The sequence below is a fragment of the Kogia breviceps genome, chromosome X (genome assembly GCF_026419965.1).
Source record: "Kogia breviceps isolate mKogBre1 chromosome X, mKogBre1 haplotype 1, whole genome shotgun sequence".
In the NCBI taxonomy this organism is placed as follows: domain Eukaryota; kingdom Metazoa; phylum Chordata; class Mammalia; order Artiodactyla; family Physeteridae; genus Kogia; species Kogia breviceps.
In genome coordinates, this window is record NC_081330.1 from 31,044,428 (window position 1) to 31,057,248 (window position 12,821).

The window sequence follows — 12,821 nt, forward strand, 5'->3', positions numbered from 1 at the left end:
GTCCTCCTGAGCCCCAGGGCTACAGCCAAAGGAGGCTCTAGGGCATCAGTGGAAGGAATCAGTCATTTGTTCGTTTATGCAGGAAACATTCAGTGGGTGCCTCCTACATCCCAGGTGCCATTCTAGGTGCAGGGAACAGAGCAGGAAGCGGGACAGAGAATCTCTGCCCTCGTGGAGCTTCCATTCTAGTGGGGGAGACAGCAAATAAGTACAGCACGTAGTGTATTAGATGGTGCTGAGCACACTCTGATGAAAATTGATGACTGGAAGGGAGGAGCAAGTGGACGCAGAGTAACTGGAAGGCAGGCAGAGGATGTGGGCACAGGTACAGGTGGGTGGGTAGATGTGGCAGTGGAAGTCGGTGGGAGTTCTGGGCGTTTGCTCAGCTGAGAGAGAGGGATGGGGAGACATGGAGGTTGAGGAGAGAAGAGAGCTAGTAACTGTCTAGGAGAGAAGGGGACCAGAGTAAGGACGTAGAGAATGATTCTTGGGCAGCACTCTGGCCCACCTGTGGCTGCTGCTGTTCGTGAATTTAAAGTTAGAACAGCAGCGGCAGCCAGAGGATGACTCCCATTGGAGCCCTGGGTTTTCAGGCACTGGTAGAGGTGGGCGTCCTGATACCAGGCGTGATGTGAGGGGCACCTCTTCCTTGGCTTACGGAGTAAGAGCAAGGCATGATGGGGCCCGAGAGGCCGCTGGTTGGTTGAGAAGAGGACTCAGACACTCCTCGTGTCCTCAAAGTTCACTTCTTTCCCAGGCGCCTTGAGAGGAGCCCCCAAGGCACGTGGCCCCAGCTGAGAGCCTGCAGGAGGGCAGCAGCTGCCCCCCTCCCAGCTGCTCCCAAGGGGGCCTGGGTCCCCTGGGCTGAAAGGGGGCCTGCCCGCAGCGGAGCATCCTGTCTCGTGGGGTCCTTTGCGTGCCTGCCTTCAGCCCTGTCGAGAACCCTCCTGCCCAGTCTCCTGACCCAGGGCAGACAGTGCTGCCTAGGGACACAGTAGCAGCTGATTTCCCCCCTAACGACGATGTTGAAAATTCTTCAGGTGTAAGTACTTACTTTGCTGACCTAGTTGAGCGCTGCTGAGCTGGTGTCATCTGCCACCTTTCCCCTGAGGAGGAACAGAGGAACCTGGAGACTTTTGATGGCCTGTTTGAAGCTCACTTTTCCCACAACAGATGCTAAGTAGAACGTTGTTGGGACAGTCATGCCCAACAGAAGGCAGTGATGAGAGAGGAGAGTGTTGCTCGGACCCCTAACGTGATGGCATTTCAAGATAGACAAAGGGTGGACCTTTAAACACATCCTTCTCCTAAGATGTCCCAGATGGATTCAATCTTAGTTTGAAAAGGGGCTTGAGTGGTATTTGTGACTTGTTTTGGTGACTGGATCCGCGTGTGGGAGTTGGAAAGGCCCCACACTGCAAGGTGACTGATTAACCAGCTGTTTGCCCTTGGGTGAGGGGCTGAGTGTGCAAACAGCCCTGGTCTCAAGGGGCCACGTAAGCTGGGCCTGGGCACTGGGCAGCATTCCCTTCGAGGGGCTTCTCAGCCTTTACTTAGGAGGGTTAATTGCAGGGTGTTTCTTGAGTGCTTATCTTACTCTGCCCTTTGGGGGCAAAAAGGAGTAGAATTCTTAAACTCAATCAATATACAACAAAGAAACTTGGAGTTTTGTTTTTTTAGGTGTAGATCTTATGCTGCTTGGTTTTAGGTTTTTTTTAAACCTGGTTTTGAAAGGAGTATTTCAAGAAGTAATGTTGGTTATTTATTTAACAGGAGTTTTTGTACCTAAATGGCAAAGAGGCTTAGTTGGAATATTTTCTGGTGAACTGGATATTTCCTTACCCCACAGTACTTAGGAATCAATTCTCCCCCTGGGTGGTCGTGTTGGGAGTTGGGTTTTTGGTAGAAGCCTTTGTAGATCTCTGATTTAAATCCAAATACTTTATCACAGTTTTTATTTTTAAAGTAAATACCTTAATGTGATGTTTTATAGGCAAAACATTCAAGGCTACCTTGGTTTAAGTATTGCTTAGCTTTAAGAACTTTAGGATTTCTGGTGCAAGAAAAGTACTTGAAAGGTCATCACCATGGTTCTGTTAGACGTTAGAAAGTCCTGTGTGCCAAGCACTGTGCATGATAGTCATTTGCGTTCAAGGGACATTTTCATTCCTATTATTGCTTTTACCTTGGCAGAAGGTGACTTCAGAGCAGGGTCACATGTCCACCTGGCAGGTGCTGATAGGTGATGTCTGAATTTACATGAACCCCTTGTCTTTATATTAACAGCAGTTTAATCGTTTCGTAGTGTAGGCTGTTTGTCTGGTTCAGGGCTGACATTTTGATGTCCCATTTGAATTGGACTTAAACCGCCCCCCCACAAAACTGTGGTCCCTGGGCTTACATATCAAAGGCTTTATTTACTGTTTCTATTTTTAGGTCCCAGCCCTTGAAACTTTACCTTTTCTAGTGAAGATGTGAAGAGTTAAACCCTTTTGGGGTCCCAGTAGCAGCAGAGGGAATTCCTAACAAGATAGCCTTCAGCGATCTTTCCCCAGCCAACCCTTTTTCTTTCTTTTCAAATAAATTGGCTTTTAATTACACATGTAATATATAAATATGTTCTCCTTGGAAAAACTTAAACACTGCAGATAGATCATAAATCTTTTATTTTCTCCAAATGATGCTTATTCCAGCCAACTTGCTAAATGCTCTAGTTCTAATAGTTGCTTATTTGATTCTCTTGCTTTTTTTAGAAAGACAGCATTTACAAGTAATAACAGGTTTGTCTCTTCCTTTTGAAATCTTATACTGCTTTTTCTTGTCATCTTGCACTGTCTAGAACCTTCAGAATAATGTTTTAAAAAGTAGTGGTAACAGCATGCATCTGATTCTTGACTTAAAGGGACTTTTTTTATCATTGTTATTTTCTGTGGATTACTTGATAAGGAATGTTTACTTCTATTCCTAACTTACAAAGAGTGTTTATTAGGAGTGTTGAGATTTGTGGTTTGCTTTTCTGCTTCCTTTCAGAAGAAGTTTTTTCACATTTAATCAGTTAATATGATAAATTACCCATTAGTATATTTTCAGTTGTTGAACCACCTTTGATTTCTTGGATGAATGCTGTCTGGTCGCAATACCTGATTCTTTAAGCACTGTTGAATTTCATTTGCCAATATTTTAAAGCTTTTTTAAATCTGTGTTCAAAAATGAGATTGTTTTTCTTTTGCACTGTGTGTTAGCATAGCTCTGATACAAAATTCTAACTATCTAAAATGAAAAATATATAGTCCTCAAACTTTCAAGCTGCTATATTCATAGTGTTTTCTTGTAATTTAAAAAGTCTTGTCAGTATCTGTACTTAAGGCCTCCTTTTCAGTTCTGCCATTTAATACTTGCCCTAGGCTGTCTTTTTATTGTATTCGCCTTTTCAATGAGCCGGAAATTTGGTTTTGTCATTTTGAAAACCAGCATGTTTATGCTATAAAACTTTCTTAATTATTACTACTAAGGCAACTTTCCAAGTATTGGTACCTTTTTTTCCCCCAAGAATTATTTAGGAGTGTGTTTAATTTCTAGGAGTACTGATTTTCAGTCACTTATGTATGATCAGCTTCTAAAGACGTTTCCCTTGTGTTAATTTTACTATTAAAATCTTCTTTCAGCCTTACCTATGCTACTTGATTTAAGGAGGCTTAAACTCTCCTGCTAAGATCCACCTTGTAGTTCTACCAGTTTTTACTGCACACAGTTTGAAGTTCAGTGCATAAATAACCATGATGTTTCCCCCCTTGAAGTAGAAGTCTACCAGGCCTTGCCCCATGTCGTTCCATGAAATACAAAAAAATCCAAAATACAATTAACATTTAAACAAAAACTAACTCACCACTTGGGACACCAAGTGTTTTATGACAAAGGAAATAAATGCCCTGGGATTAGAAAGACAATAAGACTCAAAAGACCTTTAGTTCTCAGAAACCAGTGTTAAAGAACTCTGATTCAGAGCCCCCAGAAATGAGGCTGAGAGATGATAGGTGAAATGTTCCAATCTGTGTTAACCAATGCCATCAGAAGAGAAGAACGGGCAACAAAAAGAACGGCACTGCCAATTTTAAGAGAAGAGACCACCAGAAACAAAATCCACCCCTTTTTTCTTGGAAAGGGCCTGGACATCGAGCACAACTTTAAAAAACAGGGATGAAGAGAACATTATATTAAATAACTCTTCTCTTAAAAATCGCCTCACCACAGGACTGAATCTGTAAACACAGGGTAATCTTGTTTCTATGGTAATGTAAAGTGTCAGTTAAATCTCAAAAGACACTTTTCACTGTTCTAAATTACAGGATTTGAAACATTTTTTTTCTATGTAATACAGCATCACTTAAAATTTTATTTAAAAGCAATTGGTTCTGGCCTGCTTTAGCCTGAAAAAAGTCCTTAATTTACTGGGAACAGTGCCGCTTGGTCCCAAATGTTTTCCCCGTTACCATTTCTCGAAAAACCATAGATGGTTTTACACAGTTAAAGACAAGGACGGTTTAACCCCTGACACTGCTAAGAATCAGATAGGAGATGACAGTCAGGAGTTTAGACCTTCTCAGTCACCAAAGCCATGTGATCAGTGGGACAGGGCCCTGCTACCTTAATTTCTGTTCCACCAAAGTCTCCACATCAGAGTCTTTTCACTTAAAAAGCTTGATAAAGCAATTGCTGAAAACTTCCAGGAAGAAACACAGAATACTCCTAAATACAGCAATGTAATGTTTAGGTCTCCAAAACTGTCTTTTTTGTTGTTGTTGTCGTATTATTTCCTTTGGCTCTGCAAAGGAACAGAGCCTCCTCTTACCTGAAGTTTTACATTCACAGAACCCCAGTCCTTCCTTTTTCTTGTAAACAGACTCACCCTTTTACAGATGAAGACTGTAACGAAGCAGGATTGTCACCAAGGTTCATATTGACAGGAGCGTCTCTTAGATGAAGTTTGTTTCCTAACTTGCTCCTTTCTTCTCCCATTCCTAGGGTACCATTCAAACACCAGCATCCCCCCAAAAGAAGAAAGTTAGTTAAAGAAGCTAGGAATAGAGATGCCAATTAAGTAAGGTTCAACTCCTGTGTGTCCCCCACTGCTTGGAGCACGTGTTCAGAGACTTTTGAGACCATGGAGCAGCAGAGAAGGAGGTGAGTGATGTCTGCCGTGGCAGTGAGGTGGCAGTGGCTCATGTGCTTGCATGGATTTAATACTTAGTCATTGGTGCAGGTGCCTCAAAATATCTCCTGCAGGTAATAAGCAGGATAAAGATAAGGAGCAGAGTTTGCCAAAAACACAGGCAGCTCTAGGCATGCTCTTTACTGTATAAATGAGTCAAGGATTCCTGACACTTTTTGCCTAGCCCTCAGGGAAAACCCCAGCAATGGGTGTCTGCTCCCTGTTTACACCTTACTGAGCCTTTGCCACCAGCTGGCCGGATGGCTTTAGGCAAATCCGTCACCTGTCTGAATCTGCTTCTTTAGTTTTCATGGCAGAAGTCCTTCAGAGTCACTGAGGTTTTTTTTAATTGGAAAAGTATCCAGCCCCAGTCTGTGTCTGAACTGCAGCTCTCCCCTGGACGCCACTGATAATCACATGACGGGCAGTGCAGGGGTTCACGTGCCCACAGGCCGACTCGTAAGGACACTGAACCAAGCGCAAGCACCTTTCTGGCTGGTCAGTGCCAAAGACACAGCAAAGCCCCAGCCCCTGCCTCCTCCTGCTGAGAGCAGAGCCCTCACGCGAAGCAGGAAAGTGCCACCCGCATCAGAAGGGGGCCCCCACCATAGTAACAGTGTTGCTGTCCACCCGTGGCCCTGAAGGAGGCCGGGAATGACCGCTTACCTTGGCTTTCTGGAGGACGGTGCCTTTGCCTGTGACCATGACCGACAGAGACCTGTTCTTGAGTGCAGTTGCAGAGTTGACTGGGGTGCAGTCTGGGGCAGAAGTTGGGGTGGCAGCTTTGGGCTGTGGTGACAGGAGAGAGGGAGGGCTGAGTTCAGGGTGGGGAGGGGTGACCCAGTCCCCAAGCCCAGTCCAGGAGGCCCTGCAAAGCACGCGGCTCCCGAACTCATTCGGGGGCTCACGTTCTCCAGGCGGGTGGTGTCTACAGTTGTGCCCAGCGTCACGGGCCCAGCCTCGGCCTCCTTCAGGCTGTCCTTCACCTCCACGATGCTGAGCTCCAGGTCCACGTGCCTGCGCTCCTCCACCCCGCACTCCTCCTCGACCCTCCTTCAGCTTCTTCTCCAGGCTGGCCGCTGCCCCCTTGTCTGCAGAGAGAAGCCAGTCGGCTGCAGGGAACAACCAGCCCTTCAGCCAGAAGCCCCACCAGGGGGAGGGCAGGAGTTGCACACGCTCTGCCGGAACAGGACCCCAAGTGGCCCCGGACCACAGGTCTGGCTCCAACACCCAGGACTGGGCTGGGCCTCTGGGTGATGGGTGGCCTCCCAGCCCAGGTCCTGTGTCCGCACTCCACAAAGGCCGGGGAGGCCCCAGAAGAGCTCTGTCTTCACAAGAGGACCCGAACCTGAGTCCTAAGTCCCTTCTGGTAGAGAGACTGTCAGTTGTTTGGATACCTGATATTGTGACAGCGACCCCAAAGGGACAGAGAAGCTTTATTAATGACCCTTGAAGGATGGCTGGGCCGTTGCAGCCTGCCCCACACGGTTCCCTCCATCCTTCTGGTGCGTGCTGCTTCCCTGGGCCTAGTGGAGCAGTGGTCCTCAGCCCTGGCACCTTCTCAGCCCTGTTTTATGCTTCCCTCTTCACCCTGGAGTTCTCAGGTTGGTCCTATAGCACCAGGAAATGACAACTTATGAAGAGTCAATCTTAGGAGCTTGCTGCTAGAGGAAAAGATGGTACCACATGTGTGCAATATAGAATCCTGAGCATAAGCACCTGCTAATGAGGAGGAGTGATGAAAGTTCTGAAATTGTGGTGATGGCTGCACAACTCTGAATATACTGAAAACCACCTGTAAATGGGTTCTTGTATGGTCTGTGAGTTCTCTCTCGATAAAGATGTAATATTAAAAACAAACAAAAAAACCAGTGGGTCACTTTGTGCCCTCATGACCTTCCACCACCAATCATGTTATAAGCTTCCCAGAGAGCCCAAACCTGTTGGTTAGTGTGAGTCTGCAGTTTAACTATTAAATGAGCCCAGAGTTACTCTCTGAAAATGAAGTCAAATGCTGCTGAAAGGTCTTGGGAGAGACAAGGTGCTAGGAAACGGCTGAAGAATCATATGAGGATGACTTGGAAAATAATCTACAAGGGTTCAGATTTCTTTAAAATGAACACAAACTTAAGGTGCTTATAAAGAAATGACCAGATGAGGCATTAGAGATGTGGTTAATGTGAAAACCATGGCCCGGGGCTCCCGTCAGCCAGCCCAGATGGTAGGAAAAGAGCTTGGCATTGCATTAGAAGATGGGCCAAAAAATATTCATCTGTTTTAAGTGAGAATCAAACATTTCAGGTCTAAACACAATTTTTAGAGAATTTCCTCCTTTGACCAGCTTTTCCAACTACGTCCTGGTACAGGACAGCGACCCTTCAGACAGGCTGGAGGGGAGGACTCTGCAGGGAGCATCCACCTGCACCAGAGGCTGACGGGCTGCAGCCCAGGTGCACAGATCCTGATTCTTCCCCCAGAAAGCCCAGGCCCCTCCGCGGGCCCTCTCTGCTGGGGGGGCCCCTTACCTGTACACTTCAACAGGTTCTCCTTCAACTTCCATTTCTCCCTCCAGAGGTGAGCCAGGTGCCCCCGGATTTCTTCCTTCTTCTTCTCAAGCCTCTCCTCCTCTGTGTACCGCTTCACCTCGGCTTCTGTCCTGTTCTTGCCAAGTTTGATCTCTACAGACCCAGAGAGGGGAACCCCCGGGTCAGCCAGGCTGGCCCCTGAGGGCTGTCCCACCCCACCCCACAGGCTCAGACGGAACCCAGGGCTTTGGTAGTAGATTAGAGCTGGATGCCAGGCCAGCCTAGCACGGACAGAAAAGGAAACGGGGCCCACCCTTTCTTTGCAGTGTGACGTTGGGCAAGTCCTTTACCTATCTGAGCCGCTGTTTCCTCATCTGAAAGGAGGGGATTGGGCTAACTTCTCCAAGCCCTTTCCAAAACCTTCAACTCTTATCTAGCACAGGTACCTGCGTTGGTTGCCTTCAAACTGTCTTTCACAGGTGGGCTGGCCCCGGCTGGGGCGACGGGCACAGTGTCAGGGCAGCTAGATGGGAAGGAGATCTTCTGCTGTTCAGTCTGGATTTTGACTGCCATGATTCCCAGGGAAGGCTCCTCAGGTTCTTGACTCTCCTGCTGCATCTGCTTTGGGAGAAAGCAAACAGGACCCAGCTGGCCGAGGCACCCCAGAAGGTAAGGCCAGCTCACCTGCTGGGGGACCCCTGTACCTGCAACTCGGGGTTCTCTGGAGACTTTACGAGGGGCTCATCGGGGGTGGGGTTCAGGTCTGCAGGGAGGGCCTTGCCAGAGGGTCTGGCTGGGGCAGCATGGGTGAGGGGGCCCAGGCCTGTGCACTGCCAGTGCCGTGCAGGAAGGACTTGACGGGTGTGAGGTCCAGGTATACACAGTCGGGGTCAGGCTCACTCGGAGCATCTGTCGCAGGAGCAGCTTCCTCAGGGGCCTCCCCCTGCATAGGGAAGAGACAGGGGGCTTTCTCCACTACCTCGGCTCCCTGGGCTCTGGAGGGGGCCCTGCCGCAGGTCTCCTGTCCCCTTCCTTGTGCCGGAGTTCGCAGGGCCTCCTTCCCAGGGAGCCTCCTGCTGAGCTGGAGTTAGAAGGCCTGGGTCTGCCATTCAAAAGCTGGGGGACCCAGGAGACAGTACTTCATCTTCCCGACCTCACTTCCTCATCTGGAGAGAAGAGACTAGTAGTACCTCCCTATCAGGTGGCTGGGATTAAATGAGATAACCCACAGAAGCCCTTAGCACAGAGGCCCATGCGCAGTGAAGGAAACCTGCTGTCAGGGTGATTATTCCACCTCAGCTATGAGCCTCAAAGGCTAATGGTGTCTGGACAGCTACACATAAAAGAATGAGATAGAACATTTCCTCATACCATATACAAAAATAATCTCAAAGTGGATTAAAGATCTCAGTGTAAGACCTGAAACCATAAAACTCCTAGAAGAGAACATAAGCAGAACACTCTTTGACATAAATCATAGCAATATTTTTTTGGATCTGTCTCCTAAGGCAAAAGAAATAAAAGGAAAAATAAACAGATCTAATTAAACTTAAAAGCTCTTGCACAGCAAAGAAAACCACTGATGAAGACAGCCTATGGAATGGGAAAAAATATTTGCATATGATATGACTGACAAGGGATTAATATCCAAAATATACAAATAGCTCATACAACTCAATATAAAAAAAAAAATTGGGCTTCCCTGGTGGCGCAGTGGTTGAGAATCCGCCTGCCAATGCAGGGGACACAGGTTCGTGCTCCGGTCCGGGAAGATCCCACATGCCGCGGAGCGGCTGGGCCCGTGAGCCGTGGCCGCTGAGCCTGCGCGTCCGGAGCCTGTGCTCTGCAACGGGAGAGGCCACAACAGTGAGAGGCCCACGTACCGCAAAAAAAAAAAAAAAAAAAAAAAAATCAAAAAATGGGCAGAAGTCCTGAACGGACATTTTTCCGAAGAAGACCTACAGATGGCTCATAGGTACATGAAAAAATGCTCAATATCGCTAATAATTAGAGAAATGCGAATCAAAACCAACACAAGATACCACCTCACACCTGTCAGAATGGCTGTCTTCAAAAGCCTATAAATAACAAATGTTGGCAAGGATGTGGAGAGAAGGTGCACTGTTGGTGGGAATGTAAACTGGTGCAGCCACTATGGAAAAACAGTATGGAGGTTCCTCAAAACAGTAAAATAGAACTACCATCTGATCCAGCAATTCCACTCCTTGGTATATATCCAGAAAAAGCAAAAGCACTAATTTGGAAAGCTATACACACCTCAGTGTTCATAGCAGCACTATTTACAGTAGCCAAGATATGGAAGCAACCTAAATGTCCAACAGATGAATGGATAAAGAAGATGTATGTATGTATTATATATGTGTGTGTGTATACACACACACACACACACACACACACACAGGGAATATTACTCAACCATAAAAAAGGATGGGATTCTGCCATTTGCAGCAATATGGATGAACCTAGAGAATATTATGCTTAGTGAAATAAGTCAGAGAAAGACAAATATTGTATGATACCACTTGTATGTGGAATCTAAAAAATAATATAAACGAATATAGCAAAACAGATTCACAGATATAGAGAGCAAACTAGTGGCTACCAGTGGGGAGAGGGTAGGCGGGAAGAGCAAGATAGGGGTATGGGATTAAGAGATACAAACTACTATGTATAAAAGAGATATAAAACTGCTATGTTGATAAGCAACAAGGATATATTGTACAGCACAGGGAATTACAGCCATTATTTTGTAATAACTTTTTTGTGTGTGTGTGGTACGCGGGCCTCTCACTGCTGTGGCCTCTCCCGCTGCGGGGCACAGGCTCCTGACGCGCAGGCTCAGCGGCCATGGATCACGGGCTCAGCCGCTCCACGGCATGTGGGATCTTCCCGGACTGGGGCATGAACCCGTGTCCCCGGCATCGGCAGGTGGACTCTCAACCACTGCGCCACCAGGGAAGCCCTGTAATAACTTTTAATGGCATATAATCTATAAAAATACTGACTCACTGTGCTGTAAACCTGAAGCTAATATGCAAATCAGCTATACTTCAATTTTTTAAAAAGGCTAATGGTGTTGCTCCCTATCCCACCGCCACACCCCGCACCCCTGGCACTGACCAGGGTGGTTAACCAGCTGTTTTATCTAGACAAGTCCCCAAGCAGGCACACGGCACTGCCCCACTATACAAATTATGACCTCGTTGTGCCTCAGTTTCTGCACTGATGGCCCTGAGGGTGACCTGGAGTCCATTCCTCTTAGGGCCCATCTAATGACCTCTGGCGTTGAGGCATTGAGGTTTGGCAGGAAGAGGATGGGCAGCCCCAGGCTGCAGCCCAGCCGGTGTCCTTACCACAGCCGTCAGCTCCGACACCTCCACGTCATCATACAGCAGGTCCTGGAAATCCTGGCTGGGCAGGCCATCAATGTAAGTGTTCGGCTCTGAGAACTTTCTCTGCATCAGTCTGGAAGACACGGCGAAAGAGGATTTGGACAGGGTGGTAAAAGCCACCAGTCTCAAAGGATTCATAACAATGAGAGGTGCAGAGAAATCTGTGGGCTGTGCAGGAGGCCTGGGGACTAGCTCTGACCTCATTTTAAAACAAATTCATTATTTAGGGGTATCCCCTCCCTCTCTCGCCTTCTTACTAGAACTCCTGGTTCCAAATTTCTCTTCCTGAAAAACAAACTTCCCTCGCCCCGTACCCCTCCTCTTGGAATCCTTTTGCCATCTTCTCGCCCTGATTTCTCCTTTTCAGGATATCCTTCCAACAACAACAAAATCCTTTCTCACTTCATCTTCACAATACACTTGGCCAGCACAGACCAGATGCCTTCCCCATTTTGGCTCAGCCGGCTTCTACCCTTGCTACTTCTATCCCCCAACCCAGGACCGTTTCTCCCCGAGTCCCAGTTTGCTCATCTAGGAAGAAGTACCACCCCTGCCCTGCTTATTCTGGGTGTGCTGGGACCCAGCGATGGAGCCATGGGAAAGTGCTGCCTTCACAGTAAGGAAAGCAGAAGGGCAGGAAAGGCGCCAACTCTGCCTTCAAGAGCTGGATAGCATCTCATGAGAGCCAGGGATGCTGTGGCTGCCCCCGGGCCAGAGGCCTGGCTCAGCTCTTTGCTGGGCCTCCTGCAGGGCTGCTCCCTGGCCCTGGCCTGCCTGCTGCTGGGTAGAACAGGGCCACCCTGAGTTTCCAGCTGCCACCCTGCTCGACTGACCACCATAGGCCAGCCTGGGCCTCAGTCTAGAAGCATGGCTGGGAGTGGGAGGGTGCAAAGCAGGAGGCCCCTTAATACTCACAGCAGAGAGGTTTTGGCGGCGCTTACGATACAGGAAACCCTATCGGCATCCACATAGTCGTAAGTGAATTCTTCTGGGTCTGTCTTGGAGCCCGACTCAGAGAGCAGGAGGCCTAGCCAGTGGCCCATTTCCTTGGAAGACTTGGCCTGGGAGGAGGCTGAGAGGGACATGAGCAGGGCTGGAGTGTGCTGCCTGGTTCCCCACCCCTGCCCTGATGCCCACACTGGGCAAGGCCTCTGAGAGCCCTGGGGCCATGCTTTTCATTTTCACTAGCATATCCCATCCCCCAGGGACCCCAATGATATTTCCTGCTACTAGTGACACGCTGGTGCCAGCTCAATGATACTGTGGACATTTGTCCCAAGTATCACATGTGATGTTTATAAACATGTATTTCTGGAAGGCTAATGGACCGGGAGAGGACTGTTAAAATGTATGTATTTTAGGTTGACACCTCTATTTGATGAATGATCACATTTCAGTTTACAACCCTAATCCATTTATACAAGACTACCTGGATCCCTAAGAAATAACAAAATTCAAATTTATTTTTGTTTATGGTTTCAATAGTCAAGATGTCTTATACACGTAACACCAGGTCAGCTGGCTCTGACAAATTGTGAACTAAATTCCAGTGAAGTTGGTGCCTGATTTTCTCCAGGAGACAATGCATTCTAATCAAATATGTATTACATTGACTATTTCTATTAAAATGCCAACAGGGTTTCTGGGCTTTATACTGGAAATTCTATAAATACT

At 47.6% G+C, this 12,821-nt stretch overlaps 1 protein-coding gene across 1 annotated transcript in view; it reads right to left on the reverse strand.

The window, feature by feature from the left end:
• Positions 1–4,898: 4,898 nt before the first annotated feature.
• The window catches only part of LOC131748045 (actin filament-associated protein 1-like 2), a 63,763-nt gene continuing 55,840 nt past the window's right edge, over positions 4,899–12,821 (reverse strand). The window contains 10 exon segments of the mRNA XM_067023154.1: positions 4,899–5,018; positions 5,876–5,998; positions 6,118–6,258; positions 6,260–6,300; positions 7,735–7,887; positions 8,181–8,355; positions 8,439–8,521; positions 8,524–8,677; positions 11,109–11,220; positions 12,063–12,208. Coding sequence (XP_066879255.1) covers positions 4,992–5,018; positions 5,876–5,998; positions 6,118–6,258; positions 6,260–6,300; positions 7,735–7,887; positions 8,181–8,355; positions 8,439–8,521; positions 8,524–8,677; positions 11,109–11,220; positions 12,063–12,208 — 1,155 coding nt within the window. The 3' untranslated portion in view covers positions 4,899–4,991.